The sequence below is a fragment of the Catharus ustulatus genome, chromosome 3 (genome assembly GCF_009819885.2).
Source record: "Catharus ustulatus isolate bCatUst1 chromosome 3, bCatUst1.pri.v2, whole genome shotgun sequence".
NCBI lineage: Eukaryota > Metazoa > Chordata > Aves > Passeriformes > Turdidae > Catharus > Catharus ustulatus.
This window is the reverse complement of record NC_046223.1, coordinates 94,190,731-94,216,193: the sequence shown is the minus strand read 5'-3', so window position 1 is coordinate 94,216,193 and position 25,463 is coordinate 94,190,731. Positions and strand designations below refer to the sequence as shown.

Sequence of the window (25,463 nt, the reverse complement as noted above, 5' to 3'; positions counted from 1 at the left end):
CAGAGGAAAAAGCAGCAGTAAATGGTGCTGAAAAGCAAAATTGAGGACTGGATATATACTACCCTGTAAACCATGACTGTTACTCTTATCAGTTACTCCTAATTTAAGTTCTAAAATGGATCACTAAACACTAAAAATCAAAAATAGGACAAGATTTAAGCCAGAGAATACACTCCAGTCTCTTGCCCTAATGATTCCGTGGCTAATGAGACATCCACAGCTCCCATCGGTCTTATCCAACTGAAAGTAGAAAAAATGCCAAGAAAGTCAATGTCCAAAAATGTCAAACATACCAGAGGCTCTTTTTTTTATTAGCTTCAGATAGTTTAGGATGGTGCATCTTGTGTCCACATCCACTTCCATGTTTTCAAGATAGGAATTCAAAATGGGGATCAAACCAGGAAAAACTCCTTCCTGCGGAAGAGAACAGAATCAGCATAAAACATACTCAGTCTGGTTTCTGGGAGGGTAGAATAGAATGTGTCCCAGGTAGAAGAGGCTATGACCTTCCCATTGATAATTGTATCAATGCTCATTAAGGTGTACTCTTCTGTGTTGGTGCCTGTCCCATTCTGTGCAGAGCCACATCCATCCACAACAGCATTTCCACCTTCATGTGTGACAAAGGGAAAGAAAAAAAATGGTTAAAATGCAAGATATGTGCTAAATATCCACAACAGTGTTAGTCAGATTACTTGATGTGATACCTTTGCATATATCTTTTCTGAAGTAAAACATTCCCTGTCGTACAGCATCTCTCTTCTGGGCCTCCTTCATGTTTTCATCCACCTGGCAAAAGAATTATTTCAGAGATCTGTGACATTTTAGAAAAGTAGGATTCTACCAAAGTGGTACATTTGGATTTCATAAGTTGAAACATCTCGTATATTTCTTACTATTTAATCACAAAAGGTCAAGCTGTGAACCCACGAAAAGATGACATTTTATAAATCTGGGTCTCCAGTAGAATAGGTAATGGTATCATGTTAGAACATGCTATGCTAATTTGAATTTGGATGAAAACACAGGAACAGTTACGATTAACAGGTTGCATCCCTTCTGGGAGACTTCTTTGCATATTTAGATGCAATTTAAATAAGTACGGAAGAAGAAAATTTCAATTTCCCTAGCCATAATTTCCTGCTTTTATTAACAAAATCATCACTATCTTTAGAAGAATTATCACTGTATTAAACAAACTTTTAGAAAGAGCATTAAGTAAGTCTGTATGGAAATTGTATCTATTCCATTCCCAAATATCTGTTAGATACTTAAACTAAAATTTCTAGCAAAAAAGTTCTAAATTTCAGACTTCTCGACACTCCTCCAAACTATGTTTGCTCTGCAATAAGCATTGCTCTGTCTTTCTTGATGGAAGATTATGTCCCAGTTCTTCAGTTGATTAACATCATACAGCTTTTGGACATTAGCTTTACCATATTGTCTTCAGAAAAAGAGAGATAATTTGTTGAATTCTTTGTCTGATCTTTACCTAAAGGCTATGCAAAATCTTCACTTACTTCTTACCTTCCAAACCTTTATTTTTAATTCATTTTATATTATGAAACCTATTTACACAATAGGTTGTTTTGAAAGTTTGAAAGAACTCCAGTCCCAGCTGATGAGCATTCAACCGCATTCAATCAGACAGCCAAGATTAGTGTGAGATTAGCCCCATAACCCCCTATTATTTTACTTGAAAGAGGCAGGCTTACCAATGGTTGTGCAATTCTGTGTTGCATTACCTGCCAAATTGCTTGGCAAGCTCAAGCAATTTTAAGCCCCCCAGCCCTCCAATTCTGTTCAGGTTCTTTCAGCACCTGATCTCTTATTCACTCTTAACTGGTAGTTTAAAATTTTGTGCTTTTGAGACACTCAAATAACAATGTAATTATGTGTAATCTAAGTGATAAATTATTGCATTATTTATGCAGCCTGAACTCCCTGACATCTCCTTTTAGAAGTCATACCAAATCATACCATGTATGCATGGTATGATTACTGTAAATTTATGACTTCAGTATTTTTCTCCTTTTCAATTAAAAAGCTATGAAAAGCCACAGGATACTATGGCTATGTTGGATTTTTGAGCATAGTGTCAAAAGCCTTCTGCCCTACAAGATCTTTATAAAAGTTACCTGTAACATCACAGGAATATCCATATAAAAAGACATTTTTTGGTCAAGTGCCTCAGAAAGAGGACATGCAAGGACAGTTTCACACAAAACAGTTCAGCAATTGTAAGGGCAAGATTAAGGAAAAAGTACATTCTGCATGGCTTGTCTGTCTAAGGACAAGTCACAGCTGTGACCAGAATCAGCAGTATTTATTTCCATTCAAATACTGTGCAATGCTAAGCATGCTGAACTCCTCCTTTCTCTCCCCACCAGATACAAACAAAACAGAGTAAGAGCATGAAACACAGGCAACATTCATGTTAAGCTAAGTCTAAAGTTTTTATTCTGACTTCCACTGGTTATTTCCCCCTTGCATGTAAAATGGGGGAAACATACCCTTTCCCAGCCTCAAAACAGCCTTGTGACAATGGTTTATTTCTCAATGTTTCTGCAGCAGTTACACACTGCTAGGCATCACAGAAAATCCTACAGTACTTGTCTATGTTTAATTCTGTGAGACAGCAGTAAAATATTTGTTTAATATTGTAGAGTTTAATTCAAAGTACTGGTACAGACAAAAACTAACTGGAAGATAAAAATGACTGTTCCAAAAGTGGACAAGTATTATTTCCTAGCTTGCAAGGGATAAAAATCAGACTTGATGCAAATCCATTGCATTTAGCTCTAACAGATCTGATCTTTCACACCTACCTTGGACAAAGGAATGAGAAAATCCAGTTTATATGACAGAATCACTCTGGTTAGCAATACCACAAACACAACGTATGCAGAGTTTTCAAAGTCCGTTAACTGGACCTAGACATGAAAGGAGCAGAGATGCAATTACTTTAGTGGGAACACACTCATGCAAGGCCAGTCTGGACCAGTTTGACTCAGATGCTCATGCTGGTACTTGTGTTCACACACACTGTACTCTCCAAGGGGTGAAGCACACATGCAGTCACCAGCAGCGACTTCCAGCGCACAATGCACACACACGCTTCAACAAACTCAACCCTGCAATTCGATGCACAGCACACTTGTGTTTCCAAAGACAAATAACTGCACCTTCAGGCTCTCTGTCTAATTACGGAAGTATAGCAGCTTTTAAATTTCCACACTAAAAGGATTAAATTCAGAGAGCTTAGAAACAGACAGCGATAGGAAAAAAGCACTTGTGAAAAAAACAAAACTGTGACAGTGGAATTGTTCAGTACCAGGAAATGTACTGGAGAAATACAGTCTCTAGAAGCTAAATGGGGCTTTGTTTACTGCTGCTTTAATACAAGCCTAATTCCTTTCCCCATCACCCCAAATCCATTAGCATGCATTGATGGGCTGCAGTGGATTCTCCTGTCAGTTACATTCCCACAGTCCATGTCTGATTAAATACTGCTGTCCACTTCACTTGCATCTAGCAAATCAAAGGGAAGAAAACACATCACAAGTAATAGGAGTTTGATACTGGATGGCAGAATGCCTGGTACTTTTCCACTTAAAAGGAAATGTGCTCTTGTACATACTGATGTCTTCCTTACCTCCATAGGTCTAAATTCCACTCTCCATCCAATATCTGAATTTGGAGGTGGTGGCTTAAACCTCATTGTCTGCCAGTTTGTAGACTGAATATTCTGCAAAGCACATGAAATAATCTGTCACAACCAAGATACACATCTTTCTACAATATAATCGAAGAAAGATAAGCAGGTAACTACAGTCCTAAGGTTTTCTGTGGAACAGCATAGCAGGTTAGAGAAGTGGTTCCCAAATAAGTGCTGTAGCTTCCTAAAGTCCACAGTACAACTACCTGTCCTAGGACCAAATATGCTGTACTTTCTCACACTATTTTGTTTATTATGTACAAGACACTAAGGGACTGGCATGCAGCTGACTTTATTTTTTCATGAGGGGCTGACACATCCTGAACTAAAAAGGTCTAATATTACCACAGCTAATACCTCATAAAGCTGTAAATGATAGATTTCTACATAAATAAAATACAAACCAGTTTTCAGGAAGCCTTAAAAATTGACAGTTCCCCTTAGTTTTTATATACATCGCTATAATTTAGGCTCTTCTTATTTTATTTGGTTCAAAGTTTAAGCCATCAACTTCTAAATAAAAGATAAAACAAATAAATGAATGTGCTTATAACTGCAAAGTCATATATTAAAAACTACCTGAAGTGAAAAATTAATGAAAAATTCTTAGCTAAAACAGCCATCCTCCAATTAAGTAGTATTATTAAAATAAGCAATTATATATATTTATTAAATTCCTCTAAATCAGACGTAACCTCAAAATGGTCGGATTCATTTGCATCATCTAGATGTATTTTCTCCTCAAACAAAGTCAGTGGGTCTCGAATGAACAAGTGTGCAATATGCTGTGCCAAAAGGTGGTCAATACCTACAAGATGAAAATTCAAACAAACAATTCATATATATCAAAACAGGCTCTAGGAAATTATTTTTTTTACAAGACTGAAAATATCTAACACTGCAATGCTACCTCAACCCACCACATCCTGTTAAAGTGATGACTTCAGGAAGGAAGGAAATGATTAAAAAGAGAAAAAACCCCAAAACTAAACAGGTTCTTGTTTGGAAATGGCAGTTGAATATTGTTGTGGCTGCCATTCTTCCTGTTTTCTGATGTATTCATGTTTCCTAAAGCAGTTTGGCTCTCTACATAAAAATAAAACATTAATTCCAACTTGAGAAACTCAATTTGATGCATTAGGGACAGTTTTTGTTACAAATGAATCCTTTTTAAAAAAACTCTCAAGACCACTCTGCACAGATACTTCTTGAGTAGGAGTCACTCTGAGGGCTGCACAATGTAACAAACAAGAATAAAACCATAAAATATCCCCACACGCTGCAAACGTAATTCTTAACCTGCTCATAATGAAGCAAACACTTACCTTCCTTTATTAGCTGCTCGTAGATATCTTTGTCTATTGTCAAATCAATGTCATTGTATTTCTCACCACATTCAGATAGATAACTGTCTATGGAATCATATCTGGATTTACTGATTCTATAATGGTTGTTCTTCAGTGGCTATATAATTTAAGAATACAATATTTTAACAGCTTGTTAACAATGTTACCTAAGTTTTGATCACTAATGACACTTACGTTGAGAATTATTATCCTATTTAAAAAATCCTACAATCTCAATTAAAATGATTGAAAACACAAGTCTAAAATAGGCTCAATATAAAGTGATTCTGGAATTACGACTATTTTGTTTGCAGACATATATATCTGAGAAAAAATCAGCCATCAATCACACATGACTAGAATTCTCAAGAAGTAGAAATGTTTACCCCAAGCACCTAGAAAGCATTAAACACATACCAAAAATTTTACTATGTGCACACTGTTAGAGATGCCCTTAAAATAGGTAGTTCAATAAATAATTCAGGTAAATTTAAAAAATTATTTATGTAATTCTGTGAGTGCCTTGAACGGAAATTCCTGCTTAGAGACACTCTACAAGTTCTGACACCTGGCTCTCTTGATTTAGTTCTAGTTTATGCTACTCAGCAGCACCCACTATTTAATCTAGGGCAATTTTTGCCTTTTGAGCTCAAGCATAAATTACAAAGTTTCATCATGGGGACCCTTTTCAGCCAGCTGTGGAAGACTGGGATTCCATACCTAATTAAAAATAGGTATTTGTTAACACAAGCTGACCAACCAAGGTGAGTGTTTACACCATCTCTTCTGTATTTACCACAAATACCATTACATTTCCTCATTAGGGATTCTGAGGAGCACAAGCAAGATTTGATACTAAAGGAAATTTAACTTTTTTGCCTGAAAAAGTCCAGACAGCTACTAGGCAACACATCTTACCTCTAGGCCTCTCTCCTCCCGCGTTCGATCATCCACGGAAGCAGAGATCACTCCCCAGCGACAGTCAATGTCAGACACGTAGCCTCTGTAGAATGGAGATGCAGCACTCAAGGCCATCTAAAATGAAACAGCCTGCTATCAAAACAGAGGCCAGGCCAAGGAACCAAAAGCAAATACAATGCACTGGAAAGCGATCCAGAAGGAACCGAAGAATATATGCTTCAGTTTTATGTACAGCCAAAGTCAGTATAACCAGAAATATCTCGACTGCTACCTCTGAAAAACACCTGGGTCAAGGGTCAGCATTCCTGAAGTGGCATCTGTCGCCAAATGTTCTACCTCTACAGATCAGCATTTAAGGAACACAAAAATGGCAGAAGTACTTTTGAGACAAATCAGGAAGTATTCTGCTTGCTTACTTACAAAGTTCACCTGGCAATCATTTTATTTTGTTTATTTCTCTTTGGCCAAGCACCTTAGTAACACAGTTGGAACACACCTTACTCAGGGCAGGATCAACTCATCATCCACACCAGACAGATACTTTATTTTCGTAACTCCTGTCATAAACAGTTGTTTATGACAACATGCTTATAAAAGGGACAGATTTGAACAACTTAAGCTGAAACCCTCTGTAACACCAGAGGGTTTTCAACACCAGTTGAAAAATTAAAAATTATTTTAAGGAGCAAGCTTGCCTTGTTTTCATGAAAAACTGCCCAAATCTATTTCTAAAACTATTCAACAAGAGTCTCACATATGTGAGAGTAAGAGCAGAAGGGAAGAAACAGACACAAGGACCAAGAAGGAACAGATATTAATCTGTTTTGTGGTGTCATTTGCGCATTAAATAGTTTACATGACTCATGTGGCAACTTAGAGTTTTCTCCCAGAGTACCCAATTTGTGAGCTTGCAATTGGGTATTATTTCTTTAATATACAGTGGGTTTTGCCACTGAGGAAGAGTTCATCTGTCAGATGTCCATTACTTACCACAATGGGACAAATTGTAGCTAGCTGATCATAGAGATACCTTGCTTCGGAAATACTGCAAGCCTGAAATGTCACCTGTTGGAAGATGTACAGTTGCTATCAAATTTCTATAATCACACAACAAGCACGGTCTTCCTAGATTTAAAATCAAGTATATAATAAAACTAATTATATACTAAAAATTTTAGGGTTTTTTGTTTGGTTTTGTGTGGGGTTTTTTCCCCTGAGTCTTGGTGGACACTTTTCTGCCCCACCTATCAGTAGCATTTGTATTACAAGCTTCTTTCCATGCCATTTCTATGTTCATTAAAAGATTTCAGACCACAGTGCTTCTATGGTGAGGCTGAATATACAAACACTTGCCAGAATCAAAGAAAAGTGAGTTAACATCTAGAATACACATGTGGGTGAGTAATGCACCTTCAGGAAGTAAGCCAGGAACCTACTTACTTAGAACAACAGTCAGACTCTATTGTAGATTGAACATTTGTTTTATGTGACGCTAATCCTGTTTTAAAGAACATTTCAAGATGCCTTTGATCCTTAAAAACTATGGGGAAAAAGAATATCTGTGTGTCTACTCTAACTCTCATTTAAAAAAAAAAAGTTCCGCTTTTTCTGTACTGGAGGCCAGAACCCAGCAAGAAATGAAAAAAATATTATTTGCAGAAGGCATTAACACTTTGGAAGCCTGACCACAGATAGGCCACTGCAATAACTCCTTTGTAATATTTTTGTGAAATTTACTCACAGCAGCAACACAGAAGACATATTTCTAGTAGCAGACCTTACCCTCTAGACTTTGCAAACCAGCACTTTAGGAGCTTAATAACTGCATGGAGTGATCAGCCTCAAAACTCCCTTTGTCTTAGCAGTTTATGTATTCACACATCAGAGGAAAACTTAAGATGGGAATGTACCCCTGTACCACTATCATAACATTATACAACAGGCTTCAGTTCTAAATCAACATCTCTGCTTGTTGTCCTGAAAAAATTCCAGTTGTACACAGGCTTTCCTCTTCCAAGGATAGTAATTAGAGCATCCCATAAAACACAGATATTCTTCTCAGCTTGCCACTGGACCAAATTGCACCTCAAGTAAACCTTCAAAAAAAAACCCCAACCAATGAATCCCTCCAAAACTCCTGAGTTCACTGGTGCCTCAGTGATAGATTTTTTGGGAGTTTTGATGATGGTGGTGTAAGGGAAATATGTGATTTGTTTGTGTTTGTTTTGTCTTTTTAGATCTTCATCCATTATTCATTAAAACATCCCAAATTAGAAAACAGCTGTGCTGTGGAGAAAATATTCCTTCTGTGTCTATCCTTCAGGTGTTCTTTGGTCATGCCTAAAAGATGATCAAAGTGGAAGATGACCTTTCACATTCACAGAGTGCTGGAGTTTCAGGAAGAGGTGCTTGATCAAATGTGGTTTGACCAGTTCAAGAAATCCTCTCAGCAAGTCATCCAATTACATTTGAATATTAGCAGAAAAAAACATAATGCAAGCAAATAAACCTGGTGTATTGGATTGACCCTGGCTGGATGCCAGATACCCACCAAAGCCACTTAATCACTCCCCTTTTTTGCTGGACGGGAAGAGAAAATGTAACAAGGCTCAAGGATCAAGGTAAGGTCAGGTAGAGATCACAGAATCATTTAGACTAGAAAAGACCTGTGAGATCACTAAGTCCAGCCTTTGACTGAACATCATCTTGTCAACTAGACTGTGGCACTGAGTGCACATCCAGTATTTCCTTAAACACCTTCAGATACAGTGACTCCACTGCCTCCCTGGGCAGTCCATTCCAATATCTAATCACCCCTTCTGTGAAGAATTTCTTCCTGATGTCCAACCTAAACCTCCCTTGGCACAGCTTGTGCCCATTTCCTCTTGTCCTGGTTGCCTGAGAGAAGAGGCCACCCCCCACCTGGCTACAACCTCCTTTCAGGCACTTGTAGAGTGGTAAGGTCTCCCCTGAGCCTCCTTTTCTCCCTCAGCTGCTCCTCACAGGACTTGTGCTCCAGACCCTTCCACAGCTCCTTTGCCCTTCTCTGGACACAGTCTAGCATCTCAACATCCCTCCTAGACTGGGGGTCCAGAACTGGACAGGGCACTCAAGGTGCAGCCTCACCAGAACTGAGTACAGAGTGACAACCCCTGCCCTGCTCCTGCTAGCCACACTATTGCTCACACAGGCCAGGATGTCACTGGCCTTCCTGGCCACCTGGGCACACACTGGCTCTTGTTCAGCCCACTATCACCCAGCACCCCCATGTCCTTTTAGACCAGGCAGCTTTCCAGACACTCTGTCCCCAGCCTGTAGCTCTGCATGGGCTTGTGATGGCCAAAGGACGGGACCCAGCACTTCATCTTACTGAACCACACACAACTGGCCTTGTCCCATTGATCCAGCCTGTCCAGCTACCTCTGCAGAGCCTTCCTGCCTTACAGCAGATCAACACTGACTCACCTTGGTGCAGTGAGATCACTCACCAATTACTGACACAGGCAGAACAGGTCTAACTTGGGGAAATGAACTGAATTTATTACAAGTCAAATCAGAGTAGAATAATGAGAAATAAAAATGAAATCTTAAATTCCACTTCACTCCCAAATTCTCTACTTCCTCCCCTCCTGGCAGTGCAAGAGACTGAGGAATGGGGGCTGTGTTTGGTTCATCACACATTATCTCTGCTGCTCCTTCTTCCTCAGGGGGAGGACTCCTCACATTCCTGCTACAGTGTGGGGTCCCTGCCCTGGAACAGTTCTCCAATTAACATGTTCACTGCTCCAACATGAGAGTTTGTCTGGGCAGCAGCTGGGATAATTAATTTTGTTCCTAGTGGCTGGGCACAGTTCTGTGTTTTGGATTCAGTACGGGAATAATGTTGATAACACACTGATGTTTTAGTTCTTGCTGAGCAGGGCTTACTCTAAACTAAGGACTTCTGCTTCCCATGCTCTGCCAGCGAGACAGGTGCACAAGAAGCCAGGAGTGAGCACAGCTGGCACCTGAATTGGCCAAAGAGATATCCCATACCATATGTCATCATGCTCAGTACATAAACTGGGGGAGTTGGTTGGGAGAGGCCAATTGCTGCTCAGGGACAGACTGAGCATTTGTCAGCAGGTTGTGAGCAACTGTACTACTGAGCACCACTTTCTTGTTGAGTTTTATTACCCCCTGTCTAATTTTCATTACCATTATTATTTCATTTTATTTCAATTATTAAGCTATTTTTATCTCAACCCACAAGTCTCATCTTTTCCTGATTTGCCTCCTCATCCCACCAGAAGCAAAGGGGTATATGAGTGTGTGAGGGAGCAATGGCATGGTACTTATTTGCTGTCTGGGTTTAAACCACAACAGACCTTCTCATGGGCTACACTTAATCAACTGTTCCAGCATGGGTCCCTTCTACAGGGTTCAGTCTTTCAGGAACTGAGTGCTCCAGCATGGATACTGCATGGGGTGACAGGTCCTGCCTCCTTCATGCATCCACCTGTTTTGGTGTGGGGTCCTCCAGGGGCTGTAGGTGTATCTCTCCTCCAAGGCCAACCTCCTGCCTCACCGTGATCTTCACTGGACGCTCCATGGGAATCTCAGCTCTGTCACCTTGAACACCTCCCCGTGCTTCTTCACTGATGTTGGTGCCTGCAGAGCTGTTTCTCTTACATATTCCTATCTTCACCTGCAGTGCCACTGCACAATTTCTCCACCCCTTATTGTATGCACCTCTCAGGTGCTACCACTGTCACTGGTGGGCTCAGCTTTGGCCAGTGGTGGGTCTGTCTTGGAGCCAGCTGGCATTGGCTCTGTTGGACATGTGAGAAGTTTCCTTCTCAAGGAAGAAGCACCTTCTCACAGCAGCCACTCCTGCAGCCCCTCTGCTAGCAAAATCTGGCCACAAAACCCCAATATACTTGGATTTTAAACTAGAATACTAGACATATCACTTGTCTTTTATCTCCCCTTTTGCCACACTGATGGGCAATGCATCAGTTGAAGAAAGTGAAAGTAGACACAAGACAAGTCTTGAAAAGGGAAGTGTTTAGAGAGGACAATGTGCAGTAACATCTTGAAAGCAGATGCACTTTACCTGGAGACAACAGTTCCCCATTCCAAAACCCATAGCATCCATATATATGTAGTCTGGCTTAGCTGCCTTTGCCGCTTCTCCATCATCATTAGGAAATGTTTCAATGAAAGGTGATGGCGTGTTCTTATCTTTAAATACTGCATAGAAAATACAGGCACTCAGTAACTCAGAGCATGAGACTAAACAACTATTTTGAAAAAGAACAAAGATAACTGGATTTACTCACTTGGTACATTTATCACAACCTTCTCTCCCCTTCGGTGTCTAATGTTTCTGGTCAGCGTACTACAACAAAAGAAGTTTATTGAATTATATTAAATTTTCTCTTTATGCAAATATTTTCGCAGCTACTTTCTCAACAATTTTTAGTGTTTCAAAACTTCAACTTTCTATTTGTTCTGAGCACTCTCCTTCAGGATGCTTCTTTTCCTAGTTTTAAGATAAACTGCAAAAGATATCACACCGAATTTTTCTTCTGCAAGTTGGTCTTGTTTTGATGCATTTCACAGTACTGTACTGATAAAACAGTCAGAAATACAAGGTTACAGATCTGAAGAATACAAAGCCAAGTTAAAAGGTATGCCTAGTTTTTAAACAGAATGTTTTGTTCTCCAAAGTCTCAGTTTACAGTGAGAAGTACGTTGTCCTTTTCAGAGCAACTAGGGCAAGCTACTGAGTACAGAGATGTCATACCTAAGCAAGAACTGTGATAGAAGTATTTAGGTACAGGATTTCAAACTGGAAACAATTTTGCAGTAGCAAAATGAACACTTTTTGCCCCATAATAGTGTGGACTATTATATAAAGTTCCTTTAACTTAACTATTAATTTTCTTAAGACACTTTGAAAAGAAAATATGTGTCATTACAAGTATTTCTGTCTGAGTCCTTGTGATACCTGCAGCAACCAGTAACAGTGCCCTCTATTCCAGTAAAGAATTTGAAGATACGTCTATGATATTTAGGTCAAGACAAAATATTAGACTTCTCGAATTTCCCAAATACTCTTACCTAAATCTAGGATGTTTATTGATGGCTTCATCTGGAAAAAAGAGGGATTTTGAAGCTCCTCCTTCTACTGGTGTTGGCTTATAATCTGGCAGTGTAAACCCAGGACAGCCTAACCTATGTAACACAAAAATGAGATCCAAGCTGTAATGAAAACAGACTGTGATTTTAGAATGGTCAAATGATCAAAGATTAGGATTCTAGTAGACAACCAGCCAACCACCACCTTCCACAGTGGTTAACACAGCCTTTTTTTTAAAGAAACCCCACTAGTCTATCATTAGACAGCAATCATGGACATCTTCAGTGGCTGAAGCAGGAAACTTCAGTACAGTGTGGGGTACACACATTTTAGTGTGTTAGTGCTTGTTATTAATACTGACATGCAGCTGCATTTCATGCTTCAAAGTTTATCTCCAGGATACAGGTTGACTGCCAAAGTAATTTATCCAGGCCTACTCTTAACAATCTACCCCTTTTAAAATATATGCTTAACCAACTCTGTAAGAATTAGAGGTAATTTCAAGTGGTACACATATTCCAAGTCTTATAACACTTCTAGAAATCTGAAAAACCCCTATGAGATGAAAGTCATAAGCAAAGAAAAATTGCAGCTATTAGGTGTAAAATGCTGGGAGATATGCAAACTAATCAGAATACACCCCTCCCATTTGGGAAACTCCATTTTAAGTTTCAGAGTCACCTGAAACAAGAATAAGCTCTCAGTACAGCTGAGACAAAGGAACATTTGACAAGGTTGAGATAAAGTAGCAGATTAGTTTCTCCATGTTGCACAGTAAAAAGGGCAAAGATTATGTTGAAAGGTTCTAGTATTTGGATGGCTAAAAAAAAGTTAGCTGATAAAATTACAAACAAATTATTCAAATATCAGGAAACACACTTCTGAGAATATTATTTATGTTCAATATTGTTTCTTCTTTCTGGTTTCAGTAAGTTGTCCTACAACTTGTAAAGCTAGCCTCATCCCTTACCGAAGTGCTACCCTGGAAATTGCATCCCTCCAGTCCTCAAGAAATAACTTTCTGGTTGGGGCTCACAAATTTAGGAACTAGGGACACTCACTTGTATCTATGCTAGAATATTTTAATATTTAAGCATTTTCAAATCGTTCACTTTTGACTGAATTATTTTAATTTGAATAAGCTTACTTCTTTACCTTTCTTCTGTCGGCACTCTAACATGTTTTTTTTGTCTTTTCAAACGTACAGATTTTATTATATACACGTGTACATACCCAGATGCACACAGGCATATGTACGTGTCATTGTAGAGACAATGTGGCAAAAAACTTCAACCCCATGAAACCTCAGAAACACATGTTGGCAAGACTTCAGTCAAGCCAACAAGGACTTGAATAGCAAGATAGCAAAAGGCAGAAAAAATAAACTAAATTAGGCTAGCCTATAAAGAGCAATCTCAGAGGGATGAAAGTATGTTTGGAATGACCTGTAAGTCATAAACAAACTACATTTTATTATTTACTGGCTTTCACTGAAGTCCAATGTACTGCTCCTACAGTGATGTAAAAAGTATTTATCTGTATCAACAAAGGGATGAAGAACTCTTCTCCCTTTATTCCCTGCAAGTCCAGGTCCAAAACGTTTGTATGTAAAACTTATTAAATGACATAATGTACCTGGTAAGGCTGCAGGGGAAAAAAACCCACAATTCTCTAATACACTGAAACTACTTAACCACTGGACTTTAAATAAACTCTTATTACATCTAGTATAACTCTAATAAGGTGAAAATATATTTTGTAAACAGAGTGTTCTTGAAAGAGCATTCACAGGGCATTATGCAGATATTTTAGCACCACTGTTGCTAAAGAGTATTTTGTATTGTTCCTCCTCTCAGCAAGAATTTTGGGCTATCGCATTCTGTATTACACAAGAAACTAGCCAGTAAGGCCAGTCACTTCTACTGCAGAGCAACTTTTTTACCATTATAAGCACAACTATCTTCATTCACTTCACTGATCGGGCTAATTGCAACAAATGTAATAAACCTTTGCCTAGAATTATATTTCAAAATATATTTCAAAGGAAAATATATATTTCAAAGGAACATCACAAAATACAGTTTCTCCTAGATAATGAAGTTCATCCTAAATTTAATTTCTTCAAAAATTCCTTTACAACAATAAACAGGATGAAATCTATCTTTGTAAGGGTATTATTAACCCAGGAGACATGCTCTGCTTTCTAGATTCCGTAAGTACAGTATTGTATAATAGAAGTACTAAGTCCAGGTGCCCCAAACTATGAAAAGCTTGCATGTACTTTAGGGAAAAGTTAATATTAAAAATAGACCAGGTTAGCCATGTTTTGCACAACTACTACTTATAAAGATCACAGTTTACAAAAAAGGTTAAGAGAAACCTTTTTTATGTAATTTTTTTGTATCAACTCAAGGAGGTAGACTACTCTGTTAAAGACTTAACATTTTATGTTACAAATAGTCAATATTCTCTCCTAATACAAAATTATCACAGGTTAGAAGCAACCTAAAAATGTAAAAGATGTTTATTTGCTTGTCTCATTGCAATAAAAATTTTAGGAAATGTGACTGGAATATCAAGTCAAAGTAGTTTAATGAAATCTTATTTTTCTCTATTTCATTGAACAATTTAGCTCTATGCAGTAAGGAGAAAAAGTGTGTAAGGAGAACAGGAAACATGGCATTACTCTTCAACAACCATCTCACCTTGGAAATGATGTCACTGTGCAAACAGCCTCATTTTCTTTGAGTACAGAAGCAGCCTCTTGCCGTCTTTTCCTCATGTTGTCTTGCACAGTGTTGAAGTCAGACATGGTTCCCCCATACGGCCGTCCAGGCGTTCCTTCAATCATGTAACTTCCATATTCTGGTCTCCAGAGTGTTGGGTGACTATAATAAAAGAAGAGCTACATTTAAATATTTCTGCAGTTTCAAAAAAGATTAATTATTTGTGAGAATTTCAGAAATTAATATAACTTTCAAGAAAAATCTCCTATATTTGAATATTTGACAGAGGAACACAACATACCTTCCCAGGAACCTCATCAGGAAGTGGTGAAAAGAAAGCAAGGTGCAGTTTGGCTGTAATAATGCTGCTGTGTAGCATAATAAGCAGGATTTGCATACACCAAATTGCAGTCCCTATTAGCATCTGGCTCAAGCTTTGTTTCTTGGGGTTTTAACCAGAACCAGAAAACGCAGCTCACTACTGCTTTTCCACAGGAGAGGATAGGGAAAAGCTTCCCTACCATTCATACATCCACACTTCCAGTTCTTCCAAAAATGGGAGAGTGCTCCTACAGAAAACAGGCATCCCCTATACAGCCCTCACTTGCTCCTGTCATCAAGAGATATAGGAGCAAGTACACATGCACATGTACTTTATGGGATGTGGATTACTGCATACACACAGACACAAAATCAGAGCAAGACAAAACAAGCATCCAAACTGCAACTTCTGTGGGCTCACCATTATTTCAACGCATAATATAAAAAGTGCATGGACTGCCTGCAAGCATGCTCAAGTTTTCACTTCCTGAACCCCAGATTTATCTGAAAACATCAGTATCTGTGGTTTACAGTTTTACCAATAGCAGACTTCAATGTTAAGCCAGGTTAGAATTTTGCACAGTATCATAAGAGGAGGATAAAAAAGAAACTGGAAACAGCTACTCACTTGGGGTTTACCTTCTCCCCCTTGTCTTGCAGTGTTTGAAGAACTTCCTCACCACAGAGCAGCAAACGCACTTTCTTATTTTCATGGTCAAATTTTACCAACATATATTCCACCTTGTAATTAATAAAAACAAAACAAACAGTTAAACAGTAAGGTTTTATTCAGACACAAACAAGTTGGCATGCAATTTTAAGCATGAAGTGAAAAAAAAAAGATATGTTACACTGAACTTTACGAAGGTTCAAAAACATTACTAACTACGAATGCAGTATGCAATACTGGCAAAGATGGCTGCAGGTTTATTTCATCTTGAATAAAGACTTAAAATTTCTTGAAATTTCTTTCCCTCCCTTTTTAACTGGAGACACTTCACCATAAAAATCCTGAGTTTGTACTTGCTTCCACATTTTTTCTAGACAAGAAAGAATTAAAACCCCATGCAAGTTATATGTGACCCACAAACATTTCACTGTCATCCCATCAGTTACAGTTTCTGCTGCTGACAAAAAAACCCCAAACAAACAAAAAACCTAAAAGTTATTCTGCAAGACATCCATTTACACCCACCACTTGTTGGAGCAAATAAAGACTAGCACTGTGTCTCATTTACACCACAGAAAGCCCACAGCTGTTGGTGACAGCATCAGTCCTGTCATTATGACACTCCAGCTCTTGGCATAGCACAATAGTTTTCACCCCCACTCGATTCAGCTTTGCTGCCACATTTTCTTCTCCTCATGCCCAGCAGTGTACCTTATCCCTAGAGCTCTCCCCTGTCCCTGCACCAAGCTGCAACCCACACTAGATCCAAGAAGCCACTCCTGACAGCACTGCTACATACCAGCAAGAGAGAATATGGTCCCCCAATAGACATGATCTGAAAGCAGCCAAACCTGGAACACCCTCATCTCAAATTTCCTGGTCTCCATGCACACTTGCTGCCAAAGCTCCTGCAAAGACTTTTAGAATGCTACCCAGCAGGGCAACCTAACAGCTGCTTGGATCTTCAATACTTATGGATACACACTATTTGCTAACACCTCTATGTCAGAGGATGCTTACCAATATTCTGGGAAGTGTAAAAAAACCATCCCCCAGGCACAATGTGTTGCCTACTGTGTAAAAACAGAAGTCACACATGGAAATGCATTACCAGGGACTGGCTTTCAAACTCCAGCTGGACCACTGGTGACAGGCAGTGCCTTTTGTTGGAGGCTCTTGAACCACTGCCTCCAAGACTTCCAAAAATCATCTAATTCAAACACCAATTTATAGTTAAAAATAAAAAGATTGCAATTTCAAAGCTAGAACTGTCAGAGGTGCACTGTGCTCCTCAGTTTCATTTTCCAACACTGTCTAGAGCCACATCCCTCTGTATTTAATAGATGTGACTGCTCCAGTCTCAGGAGTTCAAATTCACACAAGATGCTCATGTTAAAGTTGCAGCATACCAACTCATGGAAGTTTCTATTTTGTACAGAAGTACAATGAAAATAGGAAAGCAGTTTGCAAAAAGACAGGGAACTTGTGCCATGTTTTACAGCACACTGTAAGTAGATTTGTGGTCTTCATCACACTGCTTCAGTGTCCATGGAAGAGTTATTGCTTACTACTGTGACAAAAAATGTTAATCCTTGGTTGGGATTTGTGATTAAATCACAAGCGGTATTATCCAGGAGTGTTTGTAATTCTACAGAATCTGATCAAACTCTGGAGGGACTCATCTAGCAATTATACGCATTTGCTCTATGTTTTCTATGAACAAATTTTTACCTCCTAGAGAAAAAAATTATTTATAGTTTCTGTGCAGATCACACTTTCTTGCATGGCATTATTTTGTCAATTGCGTGTATGATGCCACAATAATCCACCTGAGATAACTACAGACTACAGTCAAACAGAACACAGTTGAGCACTGATTTAATTATTGTCCAGCACCAGCCTCTCCAGTGTCACTTGATCTTGAATGCTGGAAAGAAAAAGAAACTTCCAGTTCCCTACCACATTCAACATCAACTCCTGCTTTGTAAAACTATCATTCTCACTAGGAGTTGGCCTAATCTAGAGGGGGTAGAGTCCACATGTGAGTCATTCAGATGGACATGAAATGGGCATCAAGCTTGCCACATTGCCTGTGGGAATGGGTAGAAGGGAGAGCACAGGAACTGCAGCTGCTGTTGAGAGACCCAAAGCTGAACACTTGTCCACCTTTACATGAGTATGCTACTGTGATTCGCCTCCTGTCCTAGAAATCCCTCTCAAAATGTAGCTGTAATGAGCTGGTGGGAAGAACACTGTATTTCTCTATAAATCAAATTGTAAGCTTTAAAAAAAAAACAACAAAAAACAACCAAACAAAAGTGCAAAAAAACCACTAAGTCAAGAAGGCAAACCCAAAGAAATCAAAAAGTGTTTCATATCTCAAGTACAGTAGCGAATATATTGCATTTATGCATCTAGCTTTAGAAACAACTATTACTTTTGCCTCCAGAAACACTGACTAAATCTTCAAAGCTGTGTTAACACACAGATGATCTGCCATTAATTTTAATGAGAAAAGAAAAAACTTCAGACAGCTGCCAACAGTTCCAAGTAACCCACAGAGAATCTTGACAACAGAGACTGACTGAATGGGCATCCTTAAAGAATGCAATTTAGGCTCATCAAAAGATTTAGCCTAGAGCTACAAAGAAAGAAACAAATTCAGAGTTCACACATTTTTACATTCAACTTCAGGTCATCATTCACAGTCTTCTCACTTGTTTTTTATCCACAACAAAGTTCAGAGAAACACAGCCAAGCTGAGAGAATCAGAATGCCTGGCAGAGATTCCAGTCCAAAGGCCAAATATGAGGGGCTTCACCCAACATCCATAATTCATTATTTTGCTGAGCTTTGAGTTCACTTTTCTCTATAATTTTAACTAGGCTCCTTAGCAAGAAGCAAAATACACATCAGATCAAACTACTGATGCAGATGGCTGACCATCAGCCTTGCTTAGAGCCAGTGAGGCCAATACCCCCTGTCATGCCCACTTTGGACCCAAGTTTCTAGCCAGTGCTCTTATCGTGCAGCAAATCCTACGCACCCCTGTCTTCTGGCTGGCACATGCTGCCAGGCTGCTGAGGCCAAGAGCTGGCATCCCAGCTCCTCCCTGCAGACAGACAATGCTCTGCACAACCTCGGTGGATGAATCTCTCTGACCGTCCCTGTATGCCTGGGTCACTGAAGTTCTGTGGTACCTTACAGGCGCAAAGGAACAACAGTTTGGCCAGCATGGTTGCAAAGCAAAAGCTGCAAGTCCAACCCCCTGCCCCATTGTGAAAAACAGCAAGACTAAAACAAATTATTGTGCACAGTTAAATGCATTTAAAAAAGCAAATACAACCTTAGTTAAAGCAAATACTTGGAGTATCAGAACTATTTGTGAGCCACCACAAGGAAAAACTGGTCTTTAGAGGTTTCCTTTCTCTTAATTACTGGTTTGCAATGTAACTGTATCTACAGAGTACTTCCACGCCAGCTCTGCTCCGCTCTTATTGCCAAACCTTAAGAAGCACTATGCTCCATTGCCTTGCTAGCACCCAGAATGGTGCTACTTCACTCATTACAATCTTTTCTCACAGCTGGCTACCAAGAAATTTTCAGGCTTTTGAAAATTCTTTGATATCACCTCTGTAAATACAAGTGAGACCTTGAAGCCTCTCAACTGCAAAGAGCCACAACCACTCTACATTCATTAAATCAAACAGTTGTGCTGGACTTGTCTGGAGGCAAAATGAAAGATGACAGCTCTCTGGAAATGGGTAAGCATGTCTGAAATTGTTTGAATGACTGAGTTATTTGACCATAATTACACATACTATTTCTGCATAAGGAATGCTTCTTAAAAATGAAGGTGTATCAGAAACAACTTGTTAGCAGAAATTCTAAGGAACAAGGAGGACTGAAGTTGCCACCTATGCCACACTGCTGTCCCAAATGTGGGCTCGTTGCCCAGTGTGCAGTGCCAATGTACACATAAAGATGAGGTACTTCTATTTAATCACAGAATCTTCAAGGTTGGAAGAGACCTTAAAGACAAGCAAGTCCAACTGTCAACCCATCACTGCCACTGTAAGCCCTAAATGACTAAACCGTACCACAGAGCAAGACCTAAATGCCTCTTCAACATCTCCAGGGACGGTGACTTTATCACCTCCCTGGGTAACCTATCCCAAGGCCTGACCACCCTAATGGTGAAATTTTTTTTCCAATGTCTGATCTGAAACACCCATGTTTCAACTTAAGGCAGAACATTTCTTTATTCTAATTTGTGCAAAGCAAGGAGCTAGATGATAACCCACAAAATGCTGCTAGCTCCCCTATCATCTAAGCTTTGTACCATTTCTACATTTTAGCAAAGAAATCCAAGTTCACTGACTACAAGTTACACAGTTGTCTTATTAATTCTACCTTCTGTTGGTTAAATGATTCTCTTGTTTCTCATGCTAATTAGTCTGCATGCTCAGTACTTCTCTTGAGTTGGGGGGCTTCTTGAGTCAGCAGTCCATGGTGGTGGGAATCTCTCCCTGCCAGAATTACCTTTTACCCAGCTGGAACTGATCTCCGTGCAGTTGCCAAGTTGGCTCTGTTAGCTTCTTACTTATCTTGGGAGTTTTGCCAAATGTCCTTGTGGCCTGTAAATTCTGTGTCCTTTGTGCCCACTATCAATAATATATCCTTCTCCTCAAGCCTTGCTAACCTCTACCTCTAGTCCTAAGATCACTGAAGCATGTTAAGCCCTAAATCTTAACACAATTCTATCGACAAGTAATTTATATTTCTAATGCCTGGACAGCAACATATCATGATCCAAATACTTGCCTTGGTAGTGGTCTGCTTCCCAATATAAAACCTGCCCTTGCACAGTCAATTTAACACCATCATGCTAACTACACAGGGAACGAAACCTAATAGATGAGAGTAAAGCCTCTGCTGTAGTGTCAAACATTAAATTCCTTTTAAAACTCAAAGTATTTGCCATGAGGTACTTCTGCCTATGAAAACACTGCTAAGCATAGTCTGGACCTTAGTAAACTCAGAAGTAAGGTGCCAGCCTTGTACCACACTCCTGACCATCCATCTCAGATATGGATGTCCCCTGCCTGGAAGTGATCAAGGCCAGTTTGGATGGGTCTTTGAGCAACTTGGTGCAATGGAAGATGTCCTTGCCCAGGGCATGAAGTTTGACAAGATGATTTCCAAAGGTCCCTTACAAGGCAAGCCACTCTGTGATTCTAAATAAACCTGATGACTCACAGACCACTCAGCTTCTCAAGGACAATCTTAATGACAGCTTCTTTCTCCTCCCACTGGAGAGCTATTGCCACACATACCTGGAACAATTGTTAGCAGTCTCCACATATCAACTTCCTTCAGGACTGGAGCTTTAAGGGAAATTGAAAATTTTTCCTGAACATCCAGTGAGGTCTCATGGGTATTCACTGTTAACAAAAGCCACTACCAACATTTAAGTATTTTCATGCAGTTTGCCTCATATACTTAGGTATGCATTAGAAAATACCCTTTTCACTAGTTATTAAGCTGACTTACGAAAAAAAAAAGTAGTTTTTCCATATATTCATTCATCAGTTAATGCATCATTAAAATACCACTACCACTGAATGACAGTCTAGAGGAGAACAAAGTTTTAATAATTTGACTGTTTATTAAAGAACCTCTGCCACAAGTTTTCAGTGTTAGATGGAAAAAGCAGATTATTTTCTGTAGGTACAAATACTTCTGATGGATGTAGAACATAATATCCAAGGTGAGTTTTTTTGATACAGTTATATTCTTACCACTGCTGTGATAAAGCATGGAACCACAGAAATAAACAGCTGGTAATGCACCTTTAATGAAAGCTTTGCTGTCTTACAATAAGTCTAACACCTGAAGGAGCAAATTTCAGAGGAAAACAGGTCTGCAAGTGCCACAGAAGGGGCTGGTTACCCTGTTTCTAGCCAGCAAGCTGCTACCTAAGCACTGGCATGAGGCAAGGCATTTCCAGACTCATGAGATTACCATGGATGTTCTCTGCCACAGAAATAATTTCAAAAATCTGCAACAGGAGAACCAAAACTAAAACGCAATTCCCACCATGCTTATTTTTGATTAAGCAGATTTGAATTGGCAATCCAATTTAAAAAGCACCATCACCAGCTCTAAAGAAAATCAATTTACAGAAAGCATGTCCAAGAAAGAAAAGACAACTCATGTTTTACATTACATTGTAAATAATATATAATAATGAAATAGATCTATAATATATTAAAATATTAAAATTATAAAATATGAAATTAAATATATATAATAACGAAAAATTAATATATTCTATAGCATATTAAATATTATAATAAAACAAGGAGGATGCAGAGGGTCAACACAGCCAGCCCCAGCTAAGCATTCTTGCCTGCTCCCCCTCCCATATAACAACATCAGGGCTGCAGACTTTTTTCTGCATGACACAATGTGACTAGAGAACCTTCTGCACACACTACAAACCAGAAAGCTGGGTTATTGAAAATTAAAATTGAGAAGTTATAACCATTTGCATGACTCTAAAGAACTAAGATGTGGTGCATTACAGAAAGTGTCATCTTTGACTTCTGTACTATGTAACACCTAAGGCTAATATTATTAAAGACTAGGATCACGTTAACTTTAGATTTCTGCAGCAAAGACTTTATTTATTTACCTGTGAAACAAAATGCTGCAAGTTTCTAATCTGCCTTTTGTATCAGAAAGAAACATAAAAAATCTGGACAACTGAATATGCAACATCATCAATAAAATCATTCTTGTACTCATCCTTCTGATTCACCCCTTCTCATACTGTTAACTAAAATAAGGCATCTGCACAGCAAGAATAGGTCCTGAGGGAAAACAGGAATTGCAATAGAAAATATCCCATGATAAAACCACAGCAATCCACTTGATATCCACAGAAGGAAATACACAGTGAACAGAATATTTTGTTATCAAAAATAACAAAAAGTAGATAATTTAAGCTTCTCTTATTAAAATCTGAGATTGGGAAGGAGGAAATCAATGCTTACTATGGGAGTGGGTCAATATTTATGACCAACTGCAGCTTGCTTTGGGAAAAAACTCCTAAAAAACACCAACCAACCAACCACACACACCCAAAAAACCCTATGTAAAAATCCAAACAAAATCCCACACAAGAGAAACCCCCAAAACTTCCAAACTGGTTTTCAACGATTACAAAATTAAATTTGCAAAGAGCATCTCAGTATAAACTACAGTGAGTCTTGCACTGTCACATACCCAGTGCATCTGGCAGTACAGCTCTAGGGTAGGTCACTGCTGCTGTACAGCCCATACACATCACCCAGCCACTGGAAGAGCTTTGCAGAGGGAGATGAAGCAAAATTATCAGCCATCATGGGGTTAGCACACTGTGCATGTTTTGAGAGCTTGAGTGTTTAGTTAAGGTTTTCCCTGATGTCAGGATTAAAACCAGGCAGAAAAAGTAGTTCCATATCAGTCAGTCAAAATATCCAGGGAAGGAATAAACATGAAGACTTCAAGGGCACTTACCTTGCCCAAGTCAAGATTTAAAGAGTTATATTTTTGTGCATGAGTGTATTCCATTTAGAGGTTGCATTCATACATGCTCATGGCTGTCAAGCAGCATTACCTGATGCACTAACATCATACCTTCAGACCAAGAAACACTGCTACTTGAAACAGCAGGGATCCATACAAGAGATATTAAGGAAGCAGGAAGTCTATTTGTAAACAAATAATTCCACTGTCCCTTTATTTAGCCAGATAAAGGCCAGAGAGAAAGGGTGAATAAGCAGACACGTGACAAATAACGAAATCATTCACGAGTGCTGCTTCCCCCCAAGCGGCCAGCGAGTGAGCACATCGATTAAGACAGCTCCATTGAGATGCATCCGCACATGCCACATTTGGCAGAGGCCATCATGAGGAATTTCCACATTAAAAAAAAGAAAAAAAAAGCATTCTGTTTGGGGAATTTCACTGGGGGACAGGGAGACTAAAAGCATTTTATCTTAAAATAAAAGAATGCAAAAAAATTTGTAAGACTTCAGGCTACCGTTAGCTTTAATATAGACACAAGATTACTAAGAAAAGCTTTTTAAAAAGCAATTTCTGCACACTGGTATACTGCAGCAATTTGTACAAAGTGAGAATGTGACATCATCATATTACTGGTGATGAAGCTGTATAATGATTTGGATGAATTTTTTTTTAAAGACAATATATTACTGACATTCTGGAAAACGCAACAATATTTTTGCGATTCTGTTTTATTTATAACAAATAAAACAAAAAGTTAGTTAGAACGTTTCAGATAAATATTCAAGAAACCCCACAACTTGCTATACCATTATCTAAGAAGTTTGGATAGATGGTCAAACATCTTGCAGCATTTAAATTTAAAGAAACCATATATAAATAAACTGTTCTTGTTGTCCATATAAGTCAACGTCTATCTTGGCTTCAAAGCTATCATGTGGCATCTTGTTCCACAGGGCATCTAGGCTTTGTAAAGTAAGTAATTATCGTAAAGGGACATCTGCTCTTCTGGTCCATTAGGTTAGCCAAGTTTCTTGTAAAATGAGAAATGAACACTACCTTTCTGTGCACCCTGGTGCTCTCTGAACCTACTCCTTCATCAGTTCTGGTCCTTTCTTACCTCTTTCTGAACACTTTTATGCACGTTTATCTCTCACCAAGCCTCACTGGCTGTCTTTTTAGCATAGAGATGGCAAAAACTTCCTCTGTGTACATTAGGGATAGTGCCTGAACTCATTTCATGCAGCTGGTGAGCTAGATTCACCATTGCTAAAAAATGCCCTAGATTTTGTTACTGGTTTTAAACGGGTGACAGGCAAACTGGAGCCTCAAGCTGTGTGTATCTGAATCCAAATTCATTTCCCTAATACACAGCAATAGTTTCACCACTCTGAAGTTCTACAGACTGTAATTTAACATCTACAGGTTGCTACTGTCCTGAAAACACCCAAAACCAACAGGCTAGAAACTGCAACAAGACACTAATGCAATAGCTAGTTCCCTGGAAAGAATCACTAAAGAGGAAATTCAGCTCTTTTCACAGCCTAGCCTTTCATGAAGAAAAAATAAAGCTCTCAAGAGAGTCATGCATCTTCTAATCAGAAGCAACACCTTTGGGACATTCTGGTAAGAAACCTCTGGCCTCTTGTAGCTCCTGAGAAGGGTTGCTTTGCTTCTTGCTTGAGGAAGTGCTGATTAGCACATATTCGTTTTAGTTCTCATTTAACTTATTTACAAGATGTAATTAAAAAACTAAAGGATGAAGAGGGGAATGAATTGAGTGTACAGAAGAAAGATCAAAAGAAGCTTTAAAAGGGCTGATAAGGAGGTAGAAGAGAGAAAAGAAAACAAACAACTAAAACCAAACTAGAACTAACTCAGTAAGACTTCAACTTGCAGGCAGTGTGGTGGTACATTTTTCATGCTGCCTCATACACAGCATTATCAAATCTTTTCAAAGGCCTTCAAATTTCACTTCAAGTTTGCATTAAGAAATCAACTTTTAAAAAGCTGACAATGCTTATAGTGTGCTAGGTCCCCACACTGATTGGAACAAGACTCATAT

The 25,463-nt window shown here is 38.9% G+C and overlaps 1 protein-coding gene across 1 annotated transcript in view; it reads right to left on the bottom strand.

Annotated features, from left to right (window-relative positions):
- GCLC (glutamate-cysteine ligase catalytic subunit) overlaps positions 1 to 25,463 on the bottom strand; it is a 35,859-nt gene that overhangs the window by 4,934 nt on the left and 5,462 nt on the right. The window contains exons 2-15 of the mRNA XM_033056135.1: positions 15,785 to 15,897; positions 14,815 to 14,997; positions 12,091 to 12,204; positions 11,307 to 11,365; positions 11,081 to 11,217; positions 6,976 to 7,050; positions 5,983 to 6,099; positions 5,044 to 5,182; positions 4,414 to 4,526; positions 3,656 to 3,748; positions 2,829 to 2,933; positions 708 to 789; positions 507 to 610; positions 294 to 414 (exon numbers count right to left, since the gene is read on the bottom strand). Coding sequence (XP_032912026.1) covers positions 294 to 414; positions 507 to 610; positions 708 to 789; positions 2,829 to 2,933; positions 3,656 to 3,748; positions 4,414 to 4,526; positions 5,044 to 5,182; positions 5,983 to 6,099; positions 6,976 to 7,050; positions 11,081 to 11,217; positions 11,307 to 11,365; positions 12,091 to 12,204; positions 14,815 to 14,997; positions 15,785 to 15,897 — 1,555 coding nt within the window. The remainder of the gene's footprint in view (positions 1 to 293; positions 415 to 506; positions 611 to 707; positions 790 to 2,828; positions 2,934 to 3,655; positions 3,749 to 4,413; positions 4,527 to 5,043; positions 5,183 to 5,982; positions 6,100 to 6,975; positions 7,051 to 11,080; positions 11,218 to 11,306; positions 11,366 to 12,090; positions 12,205 to 14,814; positions 14,998 to 15,784; positions 15,898 to 25,463) is intronic.